This window comes from Cariama cristata, unplaced genomic scaffold, assembly GCF_000690535.1.
Source record: "Cariama cristata isolate BGI_N322 unplaced genomic scaffold, ASM69053v1 scaffold11814, whole genome shotgun sequence".
In the NCBI taxonomy this organism is placed as follows: Eukaryota; Metazoa; Chordata; class Aves; order Cariamiformes; family Cariamidae; genus Cariama; species Cariama cristata.
This window is the reverse complement of record NW_009612401.1, coordinates 84,513-105,391: the sequence shown is the minus strand read 5'-3', so window position 1 is coordinate 105,391 and position 20,879 is coordinate 84,513. Positions and strand designations below refer to the sequence as shown.

The 20,879-nt window shown below is 46.3% G+C and overlaps 1 protein-coding gene across 1 annotated transcript in view; it reads left to right on the top strand.

Moving 5' to 3' along the window:
- METRNL (meteorin, glial cell differentiation regulator-like) overlaps positions 1-16,737 on the top strand; it is a 20,020-nt gene extending 3,283 nt beyond the window's left edge. Inside the window, exons 4-5 of the mRNA XM_009698619.1 lie at positions 15,039-15,098; positions 15,806-16,737. Coding sequence (XP_009696921.1) covers positions 15,039-15,098; positions 15,806-16,122 — 377 coding nt within the window. The 3' untranslated portion in view covers positions 16,123-16,737. The remainder of the gene's footprint in view (positions 1-15,038; positions 15,099-15,805) is intronic.
- The last annotated feature ends 4,142 nt before the right edge of the window (positions 16,738-20,879 follow it).

Below are 20,879 nucleotides of genomic sequence, written 5' to 3'. Positions count from 1 at the left end.
AAAAAAAAAAGGTGCATATAGTAAAATAATATGTGAGAAATACCGCTGATCACTGCTGGTTTTAGTATGCACATAGATATGGTTTCTCCCGACCTTCGGTAAAATCAGGAGGACTCACTGCTGGCATCCTTAACGTCAGGAGCCGGCACAAACTGCTGTGTTTTTAAAACCAAATGCTCTTCATTCCACATAAAATCTTGGAGATTTTTAAAGCTGATGGGAGTTTTCTTCAGAGACTTTCAGAAGTCAGACTGAGGACTGAATCCAATTACAGCCTTCCTCTTTGATAGGCATATTGAATCACTTTTTCTGTGACTGCTGTATTTTCAGCTGTAACAGGCGCTGGTTGAATTTCAGTGCTGTCTTATAAAACCGTGTGGTCGGCTCTCTGCTTCGTGCTCCAAGTGTCTTGTTTGGACAGAAGCAGCTCTTTAATAGTTCATCAGCAGAGCCTTCAGGGCAAACTAGGGATCTCTATTGTATTTTAAATGATTTCTCTTGCCTTTTTTTGGATCCCCAGACTCTGGGGAGGGGCGGCGGGGGGTGAAAACATGATGAAAATGCCATACATGACTCTTTCCACTACTCAGTCAGATGAGCACTTTTATTCTCCTATAAATATCTATATGTCTGGGGAAACTGCCAAATAGCTGCCTTGTGAGGCTTCTATAGAGCAATATATTTGGGGCTCTTTGCAGTTCATGGACCTCCTTTCTTCTGGAGCTGCTTCTAGTTTTTCTGTGAAACCTCCAAAGAGATAAATGCCCTTCACCGAGCTGTTCATTCGGAAGGGAAGTTTACAATCAGTTGACTGAAATCACTGATGACTTCTTCATCGGACAGGAGGCTCAAGCCAGAGGGAAGTGCTGACCTTAAAAGAGGTGAAAACTGGATTTAAGGTTCTGCATGTCTCTCCAACCATACTTCTGTCCCTCGGTCACAAACTGGCTTACACTGGGTTTTTTGGCTGTTGCAGACTGGAAAAATGAGCCTGCTTAGCTCTTAGTTGCAGTTTGACGGAGTTCGGCAGAGCTGGCCGGACGTGCGAAGAGATGACGAAGAGGTGCGATGCCGTTGTAGATGGGGGCTGAGATGTGCTGGCAGAGCTGGGCAGAGGAAGCTCACGCGTTTCCTGGTCTCGCTTAGTGCTGCTGCGCTTCGGCTGATGGCGAAGGACCGAAAAATCACAAATATTGCATCATTTTTCTTCCGACTGCGGAGTGGGGGTGATGACTGTCATAAAAGACCCAGGTGTTGGGGCTCAGTAATCCAGCCCTTTCCTTGTGCAATAACTACGTGCTAACAACTCCTCTCTACTTTCCCTAAATGGTGTGTTTGTTTCCTGGTGATAATTACTGTACTCTGCCCTTAAGTTTACTCTCTCTTCCTAACCTGGCATCCCAGCTCTGATTAAAGAGTATAAGTCATCTCTTTAATACTTTAATGACCTGTTGTGTCCTCAGAGTCCTGACATTGCAGGGTGCATCAACAAATCAACAGCGCTTGGCAGGGTGCCTGTGGTTTAATTAGAAAACCTCAAGTTTTATTAGTTTACAGTCATTCTTTCCCACTTAATCAGAGTCTAGCAAATAATTCAGTAGAAAACATACACAGGTTCTGAATTGGCCTTTCCCTTTTCTTGGGAAGGTTGAATGACGCAGTGCAGTCTCACAGTTTTCCAAATTTTGGGGGCTTAACCCCTTTCTTGGCTCTGAGTCTGCCTTACCACGTTCTCTTAAGACTTCTTTAACTGTAGGAAGTATTTGTAGTATACTGATAGGTTTTAATTCAGATTGCTGAAATTTGGTATGGGGAGGTTTTTGCTGTGATAGTAACAAGCAAAAAAGTGCGTTTCTGGGGGTTTGTAGTTTCTTAAGCTGGGAAGAGGGGCGAAGGCAAGTATGCTACAGTGCTTGTCACCATTTTATGTGAGTAGTCCCTAAGAAGGGTCACCTTGACAATTCAGACATCTTGAAAGATCCATTCTCCTCTTGATACCCAAAGTGATGGATGACTGAAAGTGCTTTTGATTTCAGATTAGGTTTTGGGTCGAACCCCTATATATTTCCCATCCACACTGATGGTCCATTAACTTCAGCTCCTGAGTAAGGCTGGGAAGCCTTGGTGTTTGCCCAACTGAAGATTGGAGGCACTGTGACATTTTGGCCCCAGGCCATTTGAGAAGCAGCAGAACTTGTTTAAGTTGTTGAAGTCTGTTGATTCTAATCTTTTCTGCTTGTGCTGGAAGAAAATACTCTGGGTCTCTGCTATACTGGCAAGCAGACGGAGATTTTGGCAAAAGTGGTGTTTGGCTGTAGAGCCCCTAGGAGTTTTCTGGAGGTGATGACCCACGTGAGCTTCCCAGCTATTGTGGAGCGTGTGCCTGGTCTGGATCTGCCTTTCACCGCAGCAAGCTGCTTGGATTAAATTCCTATGAAAAGTGTGAAGGTCCCTTGAGAGTCACTTGCTTTTTAAGTTCTTCAGCTTCTGCTCTGAAACAAGAATCTGTAGGTTTGACCAAATGTTTTGGAGAGGAAGGTCAATCCTCTTCCCCCCTCCCACCAAATGACCTTTATTTTGTTATCTGAAGTCGGTGTTTCAAGAGTGTCACATCCAAGCTCTGGATCCAGCTTTACGTAAGCTGTGTAGTTTGCTTTTCCCATCGCACGCTCATGGGGATGTCTGTAATTTGGTTGTTAGAGCTCAGGAGGTAAATTGAAAGCAATTTCATTACCCGCCCGCTTTTGTGTTGTAAAGAAGTCAAACTTTAACAGAAATATCCCTTTATCTTGATGACATCGGCCAACTTAGTGCAGGTTCTAGTAACAGTTTTATACATTTTCTTTATTAGTGCTGGGTACCTGGCTGAGAATATTAATAGATAGGAGGTACAGCGCTCAAGTGGGTATCTGAAAAACAGGGCAAAACTGGATGAATCCAGTTAACTAATTAAGAACAGTATTCAGCTATTTCCTCTATGCTGTTAATTCACTGGCCTGAGAAAACAGATTGGAAATTAAGAAAGCTCATAAGTATTTGGGCTATGCCAGTGTTTCTACTAACAAATGGCTTTTTGAAGCACCCATGTTAACTTTTGATCTTTAGTGCAGTTTGGGTTTGGCAGAGGTGGGGCATCAATCTGCCATATCTCTGCAGGTATTCTCCCAGAGCGTTGCGGTCGTCGCAGCTCGTGGGCTCCGAATCTCATACTTTCCTCTGGTTGCTCCCAAATATCCCATTTTCCTTTTAATTCTTGAAGGCTGAATATGCAGCTAAGCTTCATAGCCTGAAGCAGCAGATGCGCTGGTCTATTTTTCATTTCTTATAGGAGTGGAAACCTTTTTGCTTTTTGTCCGAGAGACCGGTGAGCAGGAAGCGGTGGCTGGTGTGCCCACTCTCTGCCAAGGTATTCGCAATATGGAAATCGCGGTCGGTCCCCGCTGTGCTCATCGCTGCCGTTAGCAGAAGAGGTGATGGAAAGAGGCATTTGGAAGACTTAAACTGAAAGTCCCCGTGACCTTTATGCTTAGCACAGGTTCTGCCTGAGTCATTGTGACCATCCGAGATGTTGACACCGGGTTATGGGGCAGGGCTGGGAGCAGGGCTGTGTATTCCAATCCACCCCATCAGATCAGAAAAACGGCTCGCTTTTTTCTTTTTTTCCTCCCCCCCCCCATTTTCCACACAGGATAAAACTCTCATACCTCTTGGGGTTAAGCTGTGTTGGGGGGGGGGAAAAGCAAGTGTGGTCTGGTTGGATTTGCAGTGAAGAACGGAATTGGTATCTCACTCCCCCATCACGAAATGCATAACGAGCAGCAAAGCGAAGTCGAGGGATCTGCTCGGTACGTCTGAGTACGCGTTGCCTGGGTGGCACGTAAGGTGGGCGCAGCGGTGCAGCTCGAGGTTTGCTGTTGTTTTATACGCTTTTTGTCTCTCTAAAAGGCCAGCAGCAAGTTTTAAGAGAAAACCACCGCAAAACAGCCTTTAATGCAGTTGTTCAAAATACGCTGCAATTATTGGCCTTAGAAGGGACCATTTTGACACTCCCGCTTTAGGATATGTTGTTTTCCGAATAGTTTTTTGTGTGCTCACCCTCCTTGCAGGAAAGTCTTCTATAATAACTTCCACGTCTTTTGCCATAGTAAACAATGGTACAAAGCGAGATACAAAGTAACTTCTTACAAAAGAGTAAACAGCATTCCCCAATCTGACGTGTATTTGAAAAAGCACATTTTAAGCTAGTTTTTGAGGGCATATCGCTGAAGTGCGTGTCATGGGTCACCATCTAAATTGATCAGGCTGGCCGCTGTCTAACAGAGCTTGGAGTGGGATTAATTTTGCGGAGCTGGAAACCCGCTCTAATTATTCATGTGCCGAAAGTGGTCAGAATTGCAGGGAGTGATTGACGGGGGGGGAAGAGTTTAAGAGCAAAGTTTTTTGATTTCTTCCCATGTGAAATGATTGCAAAGTGCAGTTCTGATGCTCGGGGAAGACACACGGTCTTCAATGTTCCTAAATTGAGCACAGGTGACGCTTTGGGGATCTGAGCCTCAGTGAGGTGACAAGTGTTGAACTGAGAAGTCTTCACCTAAATAAAAAACCAACCCAAATTGGAGGGATGCCCTAATTTAATCTCTCCTTCCCCCAAGAAAATGAGTCTGACAGCAGTCTCCTCTGGCCCTGCTTGTCCTTTGATGTTGCCTGGGCAGTAGTTGGTTTTGCAGTGGGCAGAGGAGGTGACAATGGAGCTGCGATGATAAATACACAGCTGCAGGGGAGAGGGGGTAAGAAAATAGCTTATTTTTGCTAGACTGGCCACGAATGCCGTTAGCTTATTTCTCAACTCAGTGGGCAGTCAAAACCAATAAGCAGTCAGGTGTATTGTCCGGGCAGCTGGGGCTCTGCTTCGCTCTGACCTTTACGTGCTGCGGAAGATAGTCCCACAAACAGATTTGCAATCCAACGGAGTTGCTTGGCAGTCTTTAATAATGCTCTGTGCTTGCTCTGCAAAACTGTTTAGTTTGCTAATTCCTAAGGCTGTAGTTAAAGAAGGGATGGGAGGGCGGGGGAATCGCATTCCTCTTCCCGCCCCCCCACCTTCCCGGAGGAGTAAGAAACTTACTGAAACATGGGCCAGTTTTTTCCTGTGTTAGGGCCTTGGTTTGCACAATAGGAAAATCTTTCGCCTTAATCTGCTGTAGAAGCCAGAAGATACACACTGTAATATTGCCTGGCTACTTGGAAGTTACGCTGGATCCAAAGCTGTGATATGTTAAATCTGACCTGGGGAGGTCAAAAAAAGCTGCTGCCCTAGGACACGCAGCTTTGATCCAGCATTATCTTCTGCTGCTGGTTCGAATTTGTGGAAGGGTTTTTTTTTTGTATGGGGCACCTCCTCGGGTATCTTTCTGCACCGCTCTGACTCCTCTGTGGGATTTGAGCATTGACTCCTGCAACAGGCATAAGCGGTGGTGTTTGCCTGTGTCCTTTCTGGATTGAAGCCCTGCTGCTGGAAGACCTGTCATGATCATTAGTGCTGGGATCATTAGTGTCGTGATCATTAGTGCACATGGCCTGACTTTCCATTACCTTAACAGCCCAGGATCATTCCTGTTTGTACAGGATGCACCTCTGCCCCATCAGACCTGTTAGTAGCTTTACACCAACGTTGTCTATGTAGAAGTGGATGTCAGAAATTAAGAGGGGAGGGGAAAAAAAAAAGTCCAATGTTATGTAGAACAGGTGAATGATCTTAGTAAAGAAATGTGTGCTGTTAAGTAAGAAAAGGTGTGTATATCTTAAAGCTTTTTCTGTTACAAATGGAAAACCTTAAGTAACTTTTTTTTGGGTTAACTGAACAATGTTAGAGCATTGAAGGTCTCACTGCATGAGATGTAGCCCTTCCACAGTTCTCCTCAAGAACAGGCTGATCAAATAAACATGGTTTTAAAATGCAAACTGGCCTTGTTCCTTTAGAGCTCTCCCACGTACCAAAAAGAATTTGATTTCTAGAAACAGGAAGGAGAAGGACCTGTGTGGATGTGAGTGCACATATGCTACTTTTTTTTTCTTTTTTTTTCTTCCTCCCCCCCCCTTTTTTTTTTTCCAGACTCACTTAATCTTTGATCTGTCATTACTCTACTCTCAGGGTTTAACTTTAACCAGCCAGTTGTTACTTAATTCTATTCCCCTGCTCCATAGGAGGCATTAATGGACCGAACTGAAGAGGAGGGTGGTGGGAAGGGAGGGAAGGCTTTGCATTCCTGGCAGGTTTCCAGCCTGGCAGTAGGTGCTGGCTCCAGCCTTTCCTATAGCCCTGGCAGGGGCAGAGGGGAGCTCTGGCACCAGAGCCTTGTGCCTGGCTGCACAGCGTCCCCAGGGCACGGGAGTGAAAACCACCTTCCTTTTTTCATTTTCTGCCTTGCGAGCACTGTGTGACATCTCAGCTGACTGTTTTGTTAGCTATCAGAGACAAAACCAAACAAGAGGTCAAAACTTTCTTTATAACTTCATGTCTTCCTAGATCTGATTAGTGCGTGCTTTTGCAAGGCTTTGGAATGACATTTTCTTTGGAAGAAAAAAAGAACTATTTTCTGAGTGAATTTTCGGAGGGGATGAGCCGAGCCATACCTATGGGTTTTGAGTCAATAGAAATATTTGCTTTGGTCCTGTGCTGCCGGGCAGCAGCTGGGCAGCGTGGAGGTGTGATGCCTGTGCTGGCAGGTCCTCGTGGGGCAGTCGGGAGAGAGGTCCTGCCCCAGCCCTGCCTCTGCTGCAAGGTCAGAGGAGATCGGAGCAGTCCCTCAACCATCCAGAGGCACCTCTGACTTCCAGCAACTCGTCCGTCCTCGCTCATGCCCAGCGCTTCCCATTCCTGTTCCCCCTTGGGCGGCAGCCGTAGGTTTGAGGAAGGAGAGAGGTATTTTCCGTGAGATAAACAAATAGATAGATATTTTTATGGCTTTGTATTGGTGTGTTGTGCATGTACAGCAGGAGAAATTCCCAGCAGTTACCATTCTACCTGCTTTTTTGTTTAATTGCGTTTAGGAGAGGGGAGAGAGAAAGCAAAGGAGTGGCAGATGATGGCAGATTCTGCTTGCACAGAAACATGGACTAGGACAGTTGCAGAGACACTTCTTGTTTGCTGGGCTCGCTCTCTCCTGCTGCAATTCAGACAGGAGGAATTTAACTGAAAATCTGATCTACTGAGTAGGGCTTTTTGGGCACGATGCATTGCAGACTTGACTGTAACTGAGGATTTTTATAGTGCTGGTGATGCAACGGGTAAGTGTAGGACCTCGGCTGGGAGTTGGCACTGATCCTGTTACCGTTACGTCGCTGCCCACCCCAGCACCGAGGTTTGCCACGGCAGCGTGGGAGCCCAAAGCCCAGCACTGCTCTTTGGATGGTGCCCTGGGATGAAGAGGGTCGAGAGGGTTGGGGTAGCGATGGAGGCTGAACTGTGCCTGGTGGCTGCGTACGGCAGGAGGGGAGGCAGGGAAGGGAGGGAGACGGTGTTTGGGACAGAAATTATTTCTTCCTGATGGAGCAATAGGCATCCCAGAGGAGGTGGGACAGAAAGAAATGTCTTGAAGGTACGACACTTCTTGCAGTTTTTCCAGGGTTGATGCAACTTGTGCATGGCCTTGGAGGTAGAGTTTAATAGTAACTGATGCTGCTTGAATAAAAACTGCTCTGTGGTTTTTGGTTTTGTTCTCTTCTTTTAAAATTTTTAAACAAATGGCAGTTTGTGTTTCTAGCTGACCTTTCAGCTCATTTGTTAGAGTGGGTGCTGCATCTTGGAACAGCAAAAAGGCATTGGCTTTGCAATCCCAGAGGGTCCTTACGTGCTCTGTAGCTGCTGAGCCAAGTTTCATTTTGAAAGCTGTTGCAAATGGAGCTTGCCTAGTACCAAATCTCTTCCTCACACTGTTTACATAAATAGTCGTCTTTGGTACTTAAGGACTTTAATACCCTCTTGGAAGACATTTCTGTGAAAAGATAAATTTCTGGTTTATGATCTCTTGTCTTAACGTTTCTCAGAACGCAAAGGTCATCACATCTCTAACGATGAGGTTTACAATATGCTTTTTTTATTCTTTCTTTGCAGGAAGGAAGTGGTATTAACTCAATTCTCTTGGCACAATCCATGCCACAGCATACAAAAGTCTGCATTTCATTAATCTTATTTGCAGGTTTAAATTGTTCTTGGCCAGTGTCTATATTTTCCAAGTTACTTCTGGAAACTTGTACATATGTGCAAGTTGAACTGAATGTTAGAAATGAGCTTAGGCAAGGAACTGGAGTTGACACTTTCTTTTCTGAAGAGGTAAAATCACCAATATCCCTGATTCATGTAAAGCAGTCAGAGGAGAACGTCCATTGCAGCAGCATGATTTTGGTCCAGCTGCTGAATCACCATCCTGTCCTGTACCAAATCTTGGCTGTGTTTTGGCTGTAGAAGAAGGGAGTCTTTGAGTTTTGTGTCTTTGCTCATGATCCTTGTTCTGAGCTACCTTTCCTGCTCAGTACAGGGGCTCAGATTAACTTTCTAGCAAATACGGGGATGGATTCTTCTGCCTTCAGAAGAGCGCTGAACACTCTCAGTATGTTATTCATAGCATTAACCTTCTGTTCACTGAAGAAGCCCAATCCCTTTGGATCCCGTGTCCGAGGCTTATTGAGCCAAGGGGCTGGGAGCAGCGCAAGGCCAACTCTTGTGTTTGCTCCCTGACTTGGCATTTGCCTACTGACAACACTGGAAAAAGTGCAGTGCTCGCAGAAAGCCGTGTAATCCTATCCCATCTAAAGACAGGAAAACCTTGTAAAACAAAAGAGTGTCGAGGGAGCTCCTTTGTGTGTTGTGACTGGGTGTCGGTAACTTCCAGCCCAGCTGCAGAGATGCTCGGTGTCATCTGGCCACGTTTTCTCTCTCTCTGCGTGGCTACAGGTATTTTGTTAAATGCAGGTGTGCTGGATGCAGCTCTGCTGGCCTGAGCTCCCAGCTAGCACGTTTCTTTTAAATTTGAGATGCATTGACATGCAGATGTGTTGATGTAGTTTAGATGGTGTTTCGGTGTGGGGGTTGTGAGTGTTTTGAGGTTAGATGTTATTTTGGCTTGCTCAGGAAGAGCTTTCTGAGGGGGTGAGGGAAGTTGAAGGTGTATCTAGAGAGGAGATGACTAGTCAAAGCCTGGTAAACCGGAGTGGTGGTCAAATTCTTGTCCACCTCCACTGCAAAGCAGCAGGGCTTTTCGTTTGTGATGTGAGCTGCGAGAGGTTTGTTTCATGGCAGAAGTGTTGCCTCTTCAGGTGGGAAGCCTAGGCAAACTTAGGAAGAAATAATTACAAGGTTTTGTTTTACTTTTTAATTAGTAAAAACAGGATCAGGGCAAGATTTTATTTTTTTTCTTCTTGCTCATATGATGTTTGCCCTTAAACTCTTGTCTCCCAGCTAAATCACTGATCCAGTAGTCAGTTAAGACATAGTAATTTCTGCTTAGGACTCAGAAAAATGACTGAGAAACGCACCATCATTGGAGAAACCACATCTCTATTTTTATAATCTGCTTTCGGAAGTCTGTACCCCAGGTTTCCAGGAAGCAGACTCATCCTAGGATGCCCTTTCCAGTACAGTTGCAATTACAGAGCTGCCAGCAAGAACTTGGAGGGTGTGGGTGGTTGTGTTGGTTTTTTTTTTTTTGTTCCATATGAACTAATGCTGATGTCAGGCTGAGAGCCTTCACCGAGGAGATGGGTCTGCTGTGGCCCCGCACTGGTACGGCCTGAGGTGCTGCAGTAGGGGCTGGCTTGGCTTAAATCAACCTGGTCTGCGACAAGACCCATTTGAGTATCTTCTGCTGAGTATGCAAGAGAAAAGACTGCTTGTTTTAATCAAAAGATTTAGACCTAGAACTAACAGAAAAATAATGCTCCAACCCTGCCTGGGCCTCCTCAGTAGCTTTTGATACTTAAAAGGTCTGATTGCTCTTCAAAGGATTATTCAGAAATACTAACGTGTGGGTGATGTATGCCACGGAAACTGGAAGTGTAGATAAACCAGCTCTATGTTTCCCTCCCCCACCATCCACACCTCCACCGCACCGCACGCGTATACAAGGTTCTTAATAAAACCAAAGGGTATTCCTCGGTAAAGCGGTTTTCTGCAATGACTTTGTGTTAAACATTTTCACTTCTGCTTAAAGGGTGTCTCTTTTCCTGTGCGTGCTGCCGGAGCAGTGATGTATGTTCAGCAGAACCTACCCAGAGACGTAGGGAGGATGGAGAAGGTCTTTTGGGCTCAGTAAGTGGAGCTTTGGGACATTGTGTAGAGACCTGCAGCCTGGTTCATCTAGTCTTCTTGATGGCCATGAGCTTTTGGAGCGTGTTGAGAAAATTTAGGACAGACAGAGGAGACTTCTTACTTATGGGTTGGAAGCTGGTTTTGAGGTAAGGTAAGGTGAGTCGGATCCATGGGTGGCTGTTGAAACACAAATGTTTCAAAAGATCAGGCCCACTCATGTGGTTTCTGTGATGGCTGCAGCCAGAGCCAGCAGGTCTCACTTTGAATGTGTTCTGCAGGGAGCTGTCATGCTAAACCATGACAATGGCCCTTCGAATAACCCCCATCTCCTGTTTTCAGAGGATAGAAGGGTTGCGAGCAAATGTCACACACACAACACCCGTCCTTCCTCTGGTTTGTGTGCTGAGAGAAGACAGCAACACCTACTCACAGCTCTCCAGGCAGAGGAGACTGATGCTAAATTGCAGCACTAAAGGTGCACCTAAATCCATCTCCAATATTACAGAATCACAGAATCGATTTGGTTGGAAGAGACCTCTGTGATCATCGAGTCCAACCTTTGCCCTAACACCACCACGTCAACTAGACCATGGCACTAAGTGCCACCTCCAGTCTTAAACACCTCCAGGGATGGTGACTCCACCACCTCCCTGGGCAGCCCAGTCCAATGCCTAACGACCCTTTCTGTGAAGAAATGCCTCCTCATTTCTAGCCTGAACTTCCCCTGGTGCAGTTTCAGACCATGCCCTCTTGTTCTGTCAGGAGCTGCCTGAGGGAAGAGACTGACCCCCACCTGGCTGCACCCTCCTTTCAGGTGGTTGTAGAGAGCGATCAGGTCTCCCCTCAGCCTCTTCTTCTCCAGACTAAACAACCCCAGCTCCCTCAGCCGCTCCCCATCAGACTTGTGCTCCAGACTCCTCACCACCTTCATTGCCCTTCTCTGGACTCGCTCCAGCACCTCAAGGTCTCTCTTGAAGTGTGGGGCTCAGGATTTTGGAGGAGATCCTTTCTAGACAACTCAACTCCCTAGTGCTGGCTGAGCTGAGGACCTTCTGGAGCTCACGGCATCTCCTCCGGGCACATCCCGCTCTCTTCCTGAGCGTTTCTGCCTCCCTGCGGAGAGGACCAGCAATGTGTTTGATAAAACTGTTGGCCAACAAGTGCAGTCTATTGTTAGTATCGCCACGTCCTCCTCGGTAACATCAGGTTCAGAGGGCAAATCGCTCAAAGCAGCTGGGACATGACTGCTGGCTTGTGAGGAATGATGTAATTACATCTCCCTCTGCGGGGAGGTGAATAGAGAGGCCTTTGGAGGCACTGGGCTGGGGGGGGTGGAGGGAGAGGGCTGCCCCAGGTTACTTCAGGTCAGGATACTGTCAAAATCCATCAAAGGCATTCCCAGGAGAGTCGGCAGCCGACGTGCACAATGCAGGCTTTATGCCACCGGCGGTGGAGTTGAGTTATAGGCATCTGGGCTTTAGAGGGCTTCAATAAAACATTGCTTTTCTCTCTTTATTTTTTTTTTTTTCCACCCTTCCCCTGCTGCTGTATGAATTAAGGCTCTTTGGCTTATCGAGTTTAAAGGAATTAGAGCAGCTGACGTTGATATTGTTGTTGTTGCAAGCTTTGCTTGCTTTTGGATGGGAGAACCTGGGCAGCCCTCGAGACATCCCCAGGGAGTCGGGCATCCGGCAAACACAGCCGTCTTGTTTAGTAACCGGGCCCGTTTCCCCAGAAAATGAACATCTTCACCTGCTGTGCATGAGTGAAGGGCTTTTTTTGGTTTTCTTTTTTTAGTTATAAGGATGCTTCCCGTTGTAGCCTGAGGTGCGTGTGTTGTTTTGACCTACTGACGGAGGAAAACACCTGCCGCCTGGTCCTGGCGTGAATGAGTGCTGAACTGCAGCTAAAATCACCAACTTGTGGCATAAACACCCAGATTCCTTCATGGCTGTGATTCAAAAGAAAGTGTAGGCATTGCTTCCTCCTAAGGATTTTGTTTCTTTTATGAGACTGCATAGGAATGAAGCTTTGGTTGCAGCGAGTGAATGTTATTTGCTTTTTAATGGTCCGTTTACCTCGGCAGTAATCCTTCACTGCTCGCTTTCCATCTGTGCTTGCATACCTTGTTTTTGCCACTTGCAAGATATATTTGATACTCTGTGAATGCAGATGTGGGAGTTGTTCCACAGAAGAGGGTTTCTGTTCTTCATATGTCTGCTGTTGCGGTGATGGGTGGTGGTAAATGGTGGTTAAATAAGCTCGCATGCCACCAAAGTGCTGTGAGTCAGCATGGATCTGAAGTAGGTTATAAGTAATGATGGAGGGTGAGCAATGCTGAGCACTTTTCGTTTCCTTTTGCATTTAAAAAGGATGCAGGATTTTGCCTAGAGTCCACAATTAAAATGATTTGGTTCCCTGTATATGTGGAGATTTGTTCATTTGATTTATTATAATGTCAGTCTATTTAAATGGAAGGAACCACTTTTAAAGTATTTTTGGTTTTTGTCTTTGATGCTGTTGCTTGTGTTGCACTCCTTTTGAGAACAAAAATAGCTTAGTCATTTCGGTTTGTTCAATTTTCTGATGGGGCTGGATGAACTACAGAGATGTCTGGTCTAAACCAAGACTGTTTTCACTTAGACTTCAAAAGGCCGAGATGCCTTTTTGTTATTAGATCTTTGCAGAACAAAATATTGGAAATCCAACTGTGGATTTTGAGGATGTCCGTCAGCTGTGCTTTGCTTTAGAGCTTCTGTCCATGTGAAAATGGTGCAGGATTTGTGCAGGTTTGCAGGTTCCCTCCATTTGGTTGATCGAACTCAGGTCCCGGTTTGAGAGGCTGGGAAAGAGGGGCATGTGCCCTGGGTGAATTTGGTAGGTGCCAGGAGTGAAAGAGCTCCATAGTAGGATGTTATGTGATTTATAGAATTTTCTCTGTCAGATGAAACTTGGATGTTTGGTCTAGCCACGAAACAAAATCTCTTGAGTCTAAAAACTAAAATATCTTTAGACTGAATTTATTATAGTACTCCAATTAGGTCCAGGCTTTGACTGGCTCTGTATTTCTCATGATATTAAACAGCTTCCAAATTTTTCCAAAAAAGAGAGCTGAAATGGTATCTGGGGGAAAGAAGGGTGGTAAAAGCTGATTTGTTTTAAAGGCCCTGGAGGCATTCATACTCGACTAAATAGAAATGCCTGATTGATCCAGATGCTTTAACAGAACTATTTTGCCTATTCCTTGTCTCTTCTTTTGGAGCTTTTGAACCTTCTTGAATTATTCCTTCAAATATCCCTGCCCAGAAATGTGCATTTTACATTCTCTTTAATCCTATTAAACAGCGTGTTACACTGTGTATTAATCATCTGACTGGAGCAAATCTGGTGGATTTGGTTCAATAATCCTTCTTTCTGGATCACTGCCTTTCTGGGACCTTGGAGAAAATAAGAGATTTGCCATGTCTTACGCTAAAGAATGGCTTGTGCCGTCTAACCGAGGAAGGCTAATAGCTGAGCATCATAGGCACCAGCTACGCGTTTAAACTAGTTTACATCTCCTTTTTAGTGCAACGGATAAACTTCAGTGCAACGGATAAACTTCTCCGGGAAGTGGGCGGGGGTGAGAGGAAGGGTGTGACTATTTGGGAATCTGGTAGCTAAGTGTTTTCAGATTTTGAGGTTCAAAACCTAAATTTTTGCGGGGTAGGGAGAAGTGGGGTAGCTTCAGCTTGGGGTTTGATCGTGGGCTGTGTGATGAAAGAAGCTGTAGCTCCAGTGCTTCACCTTATCTCCAGCGTGAGCCCTGCTTTGCCGTAGTCTTTGCCTGTACTAATCCAGGCAGAGCAGCACGCCTGATGGGTTTTTATTTTTCTGACTGACGTGTAAGTGCCGCTTCGAGATGAAATCAAGTGAAAGCCGTGGGCTCCGATCCTTGGGCGACCAGTGGACAGACTTGATTAGCATCGCTGGGCAGGGCAGACCCTGATAGTAAGCAAATTCCTGAACTCGACTGGGTGTTATAGAAACATCTGTACTGCAACTACAGTACCTTCTCCTCAGAAATAGCTGGCTGAGTACAAAGAGGAGCCACATTCTTGCATTGATTAGATTAGTGCAGATATCCAAACGTTTCCAGCAGTAGAGGAAATGGTCTTTGTGCCGCTTGAGCTCTAACAGATACGGGCTCAAGTTCCCGCTTTGCCTCGACGCCCTCAAACACATGCGCTGGGATTTTTTTTTCCTCCCCTCTTTGCCTCCCCGATTCTGTAACCTCCTGGATCTTTGATGTGGTGATAGACTAAATGGCTTGTGAAATAGCCCGACAACACTTGGTAGAAATTGTAAGAAAGAAGCTTTGCCGTCAGAGTTTAAAAGGCACATGATCTTCAAAGCCTTTTCCAGCGCTTTGAATTTACAGCACAGCATGCTGCAAATGCGCCCGGTATCAAAATATATTTTGCATAAGTGCAGTGAGTGTGGGGGGTGTTTGCTAGATAATATATCCCAGCAGGAGTGTTAAAGAGTTCCATATTCCTACTTAAGTACAAAAATCTCATGGGGGCTAGGGTTAGCCTCCATTTCTTGTAGCGTTACTGATGTCTGACAGGTCTTTGGACCACTTTTCCCCATGTTGTGTGTGTATGTGTGTCCTGGTTTTGGTTAATTTAAATACCGATTTATTTATTTGGTATTGTCCAGTCCTTTGCTAATTCTGACCCTTTCTCTCCAGCTCCCTGCCGACCATGCAGTGACACAGAGGTCCTCTTGGCTGTCTGCACTAGTGATTTTGGTGAGTTGTTGCTTCCCTCCTCCCTTCTCCCCCGATGGCTCACTTGAATGTCACATCTATACATGCTGATGGACACCTACTTACGCTTGGCAACTTCCACCAGCAGTACGTGTGGTCTGAAGGGGCTGTGTGCATGGGAGAGGGAGGAGGACGTGGTGTGAAGGACCTCAAAACCATGTGCCCAGCTGACGCTTCCCCAGGGTGGACAGAACAACCCACAATGGAAGTAGAAGTTCAAAGGCTTGGGTGCATCTAGGAGAGGCCTTTACTTGCCGCCCTAAAATGGACTGTTGACAAAAGACCAAAAGTTTCAATAATTCTCCGTGCTTCCCTTTTTAAAGGGGAGATTAATTTTAGCTGGTTTCTGTAATGGCTGAAGAACAGAAAGTACGTTGACAGGGAGCATTATCATGTATCTTCTTGTTAGAACTCTCTATCATCATTGATGCTATTTTTCTGATGTAATTATTTTTGTGTTTAGTATGTGGATGCCCTTTGCTGGACAGGATACAAGTATAAACTGTAACGAATACAAATATATGCTGGAGGTTACTGGTATAACCTTAACTCTAAAAATAACAAAGGACCAAAACCGGGGCTGCTGTAGTGAAATCGGTTCCCCTTGAACTGCCTGGGGCTGAGTTGGGACCTGGTTTTTCTGGAGGGGTTTTGGGTAACTCTTCCTTACATCCTTTTTCTGTTTCCAGTGATCAGAGGCTCCATTCAAGATGTAACGAACCAGGCAGAAGAGCAAGAATCCATCATTCACGTCGGTGTCAACAAACTGTACAGGCAGAAGAGCAAAGTCTTTCAGCTCACGGGGGAGAGTGGGAACTGGCGAGGACAAATAAAGACCCTGCTGGAGTGTGGGGTGAAACCAGGAGACGGAGACTTCCTTTTCACGGGACGCATGCACTTTGGGGAGGCCAGGTTAGGCTGTGCCCCTCGTTTTAAAGACTTCCAAAGGATGTACAAAGAGGCAAAAGACAAAGGGCTAAACCCATGTGAAATTGGCCCAGATTGAACCCCCCTGTTTGGCTAAGACCGCTTTTAGCGTTTGGTGAGAACTTTGAACAAACACGGTAACTGAGAGCATGGACAGGTCTGGAGTGCAGGCTGGGACCCCGCAGGACGCGTCTGCAGCCTGCGGTGCCGTTAGACTGATGGAAGCAACAGAGGTACGAGCTCAGAAGGCTGCCAAGCAAGCAAGGCTGGATTTTTAACCAATCTTGTCCTGACGAATTAAGTTATTATATTTTTTTAGCGACTTCCTTAGGAAAACAAACAAAGAAAACTCCTATGTCTTAATAAAAAACCCAAATGAAAGCCAACATGCCTTTGTATCTTTTTAATACTAATTTTTAAAAATGTCTTAAGCTGATGTAGCATTTGGTATGGCGTATTCTGTATAAATGGCCGAGAATGTGATAGAGCACGGTAAAACATCTTAACATTGATGCTTTGTAAAAAGCTTGGTGTACAATTCAAAGTTGTTTCTTATGACAGAAATTTATGGAGCCAAACTCGTGTGTGTGTGGTTTTTTTTTTATTTGAAAGAATGTACAATTGCCACCTGCAATTTTTTGTCCAGGCTGGCAAATTCTTTCCATTCCAGAGAAATAAATGTCCCTGGATTTGACACATGCTGTTTAAAATCTTTCATTTTTTTTCTTCTCCGTAAGGCTGATCTCAGCTAGTCCAGATGTGCTCATAGATCAATTCTGGGCTGCTCGCTTATTTTGTGGCTTCTCTGAGCAGAAACAGAGTTCCTGTGAGGCATTGGGAACCGCAGTGTTTTTCAAAGGGGAAGCGGGAGCTATTTTTGGAGATTTTTAGCCACGTGTCCAGGCAAGGCTCTAAGTGTTCTTCTCTCTGATGCCTATGGGGTTATTTTGGGAATGCCTCCAAAAAGCAGACTGCCCCTTCGTGTTTAGATTGAAGCTTTTAATTATACTGGCTGGTAGCTCAGCGGGAGGCAGATGTTCCTGCCTACCTGTGAGTCCCTGGGGACAGGACCAGGCCACCTTGTGAAAAATAAGTGCTTTAATAAAGGTGGACCACTTTTGCAGGCGGTGTTGCATGGGAGGTACAGGAGCTCTCCCCCCTTGTTCAGTCCCGTTGTTCCCCATAACCTGTGATGCATCACTTTAATGGTACCTTTGCAAAGATTTTTAACCTCTTGCCCGTGGTCATTCTTCAGCACTTTCCACTGCCCCAACTTTTATTTTAGGCCAGTGGGTTCTTTAAAGAAAAGGTTTCCACTTAGTGACTCTTTTTGCCTCATCCCTTGTATCTCCTTCATGTAATTGTTGTTTCTGAGGCTCAGGGAGGGCACCTGGAGCGACTCAGAGGTTGGTCTTCTTGGGTGGATGCAGGACGTTCTAAGATGGATGGGACAGAGATGTCCCACAAGACTTATCAGGGGTAAAAATCTCAGGGTTGTACCAAAATATTTGCCTGAAATGGGACCAAAATACCTCTGACAGTATTTCTGTAGACTTCTCTCGGCATCATTCATTCTGTGGGCCTGTTGGAGAAGAGAGTTTCTTTTAGCTGTGCTAAAATGATCCGAAGAGGCTCCAGGAGACCGTGACTACTTCTGCAGAGACCTCTAAACCCCATTTCGCACCGACCTGCTGCTTTGACCCTGGCTGCCTTCCAGCCTCCTGTAAGCAAAGCAACAAACCCAACATCTTATTCTATATGGCTCAAGGTTCGCCCCATCCTACTTTAAGAGAAATGGGTCAGGACTGGTGGAGGGGGGAAATGGTTCACTCTTTAACTTCAGCCTGCCACAACCCCTCTCCTGCGGCGTTGCCTCCGCTTGCAGGGATCTCAACCCAGCCTTTTAAAAATGATTCTGTGATTTAGCAGCGAGATAACTCCCGAGTCCATCTAAGGGGGCATTTCCGAAGCCCTGTACCTAACCTCTCCTCTCCTGTTGTGTTTCATGAGTTTTTTCCAGCGCGGAGTGGCTGCTGGCAGGGTGAGGAGAGGAGAACAACATGTTCCTGGAATTGTCTCCAACCTGCCCACTCTCTTCTTCCTATGCGAGGCTGCGGGAGCGAGGGGAAGAGGCAGAATTAAAAGTTCAGCCAGTATTTGTGAGGACAGTGCTAGCAAAATACAAACAGTCAAGGGAGACTTTGGCCCTGGAGTTCCAGCTTTGGCTGCTGTTTGATTTTTATGGCAGTTTAAATTGTTCGTAGACTTTTTTTTTTTAAAATACCCTTGGAACCACACTTGGAGCCAAGCACTGAATTGGTGCCTTTCTTTACTCCAGTGTCTTGTTTGCCTACCCAAGGAAGAGTAGGGCTGTGCTTTCCCCCACCTCCACTGGTACTGGCCCCGCTCCCTGCTGAGTTGCTCTCCCCTGAGAAGCTGCCTGTGTCCTCTGAGCTCCCTGGAAATCCTTGGCAGGAGAGGAAATATTGCTGGGCTGATTTTTGCTCTGCCTCAGCTCCACAACAAAGTGCTGAGATGCAGCGTTGGGGTGCTCTGTAGTTGCTATGTGTCCATCAGATGGATGATGCTTGCACATTTACAATTACAGAGCATTGGAGGGAGTGGCTGGATGAGCAATAACTTCACTCAGAACTCAGTTCTTTAATCAAAGTAGCATTAAGATCTTGCTCTACAACATTTTCTTTCCCCCACCGCCCTTGTCCCTGTCTTGAGCCTTGCTCAGTGCAGCATCACAGGTTGGCTGATGTGCATCATCCCCAGCAAGTCATCAGTAATTGCAGGACTCACGCCCAGCCACGGGGCCTGGGCCACATCTCTCAATAGCCGGGTGTGCGTGCACTTTGTACGGTGGGTGGTTAATGACGGGATTCTACCCGCTGCCCTAAAATCCAGTTCCCAAACACTCACCCTTCAGTCTTTGAAACATGATTACAGCTTGACCTAACTGGCAGCAGAGTCGGGGATAGAAAGGATGGATTAAAAATGCTTTGCTCACATGTGCTGACTTCACTCTATAATGACATACTGATGCAGCGTTATGTGAGGACATGCTTGTTGCCACCTAATGCAAAATCTTGGCTGAAGGTGACTCAGGGCAGAGGTGGCAGAAAAGCATCACTTTTCTTACCGCTGCAGCTCTCTGAAGATGAAGGGCTTCCTCTCGATACCTAATTAACATAATTGAATTCCTCTTAAAAGCAACAGACTGACTTATCTGTTCCTAAGAAAGCAGAACTAATGAACTTGAATTGCCTTCGTTAGAGCCCCCTTCATTTGAGCAGCACTACCCATAAATAGGCACAAGGCGTCTGCTCTGGTTTTGCATCTGAACTCGGGCAAGCGTGTGGTTTGGGTTGTTAGTAAAAACACTTTCCATGGTAACCCTCTACTTCTCTGATTTTTCCATAAAACATCAGTAATGAGCCCACTGGTGAACGACATCACCTCCTAGGTGACAGCCATGCAGAGCTTCCTGCAGGGACAAAGAGGTAGGTTGGGATGCTCATGTGGGTGTCTACTCAGGTCTGCTCGAGGTCTATCAGATGCTGCTGGCCTGGGGGAAAGTTTGCTCTCTTTCATCCATCTTTCATCCTGTGGAGAGACAGGATCATCTCTTCTCCAAACACCACCACCTCGGCGCCCGGCGTGGAGGGGAGTGAGATCGCCGTGCTTGGTTTGCCTACAGCCGGACCAGAGAATCTGGATTAAAACACCTGTTTGCTTCCCTTTCAGGAAAAACGGGCCATTTTTCTCCAAGCTATGCTGATACGCTTTGCCTCTTGCGTGTGAGCCACGGCCATGCTACGGGGAGGTCTGTGCCCCACAGCCGGCCCCGCAGGGTGATGTCCCATCCCACCCTCAGCCCAACTGCTAGGAAGATCCGAGACATCTGATTGTAGGCAGCTTTTCATCAACCTCTTCTCTGTTGCTGCCACCTTCTCGCAGCTCTACTGTCCCACTCCTGCTGGTGATCCCAGTTTCCATGCTGGGAAGCATTGGATGTTGCTTTAGCACCAACCCGCTGCTGCTTTCTTCTCCCGATACGGGAGGCGCACCTTATCATCAGCATGGCTCAGCCTGTGCTCTGCAGCAGAGGGAACTGCTGTTTATCTGCTGTGTCGGGGCACATTTTGGTCTGGTCCTTGGTACAACAGCTTCTCCCTGCTCTAAGGACACGCACAGGCTGTGGGGGAGGACACTGTGACCACACTCAAGCAAAACAGTAGCCAAGTTGTTGGCACCTTGAAGAAGAAGACACCAGCATCAGTGTCTTCTTCAGTACAGAGAGGGACCTGCTTGGTCCTGTGCTGCTTGAAATGAGAGGGGGAAAGATGTGATCTGAAGTGAGTCACCTTGGCAGAAGGCAGGAGAGGTGACTTGGCCCTTGCATCAAGCTCCTCTGAGTGTCCAGAAGCGTTCACCAGCTGGGGAGGAGGTTGTGCACCCAAGGACATGCCGTGGTGCAATGCAGCAGATGTTTCCTGCGTACCTCACCTTTGAGGTGTGATGGGACTTGTATGAGCTCTGAGCCTGCCCAGCTGACTTGGTACAACACTTCTGAGGGAAACAGGAGCTCTCCTTCTGCTCACCACGAACTTAATTAGATGGTACTTATTTCTGGAACTGGAATAATCTCTTAGTGATGCTTGTCAGAGACGCTGGTTGAATGGTAAATAAGGTTAGCAATATTGGGACCAGCTGTTCTAGGAGATATCAGATTGGAAACCAAATTGATTGTTAAGTAAAACAGAAAAATATCAGGAGGGAGACATGTGCAAGTCTCTGAGAGGGGTTAGAAGCAATACAGAGCCAAAA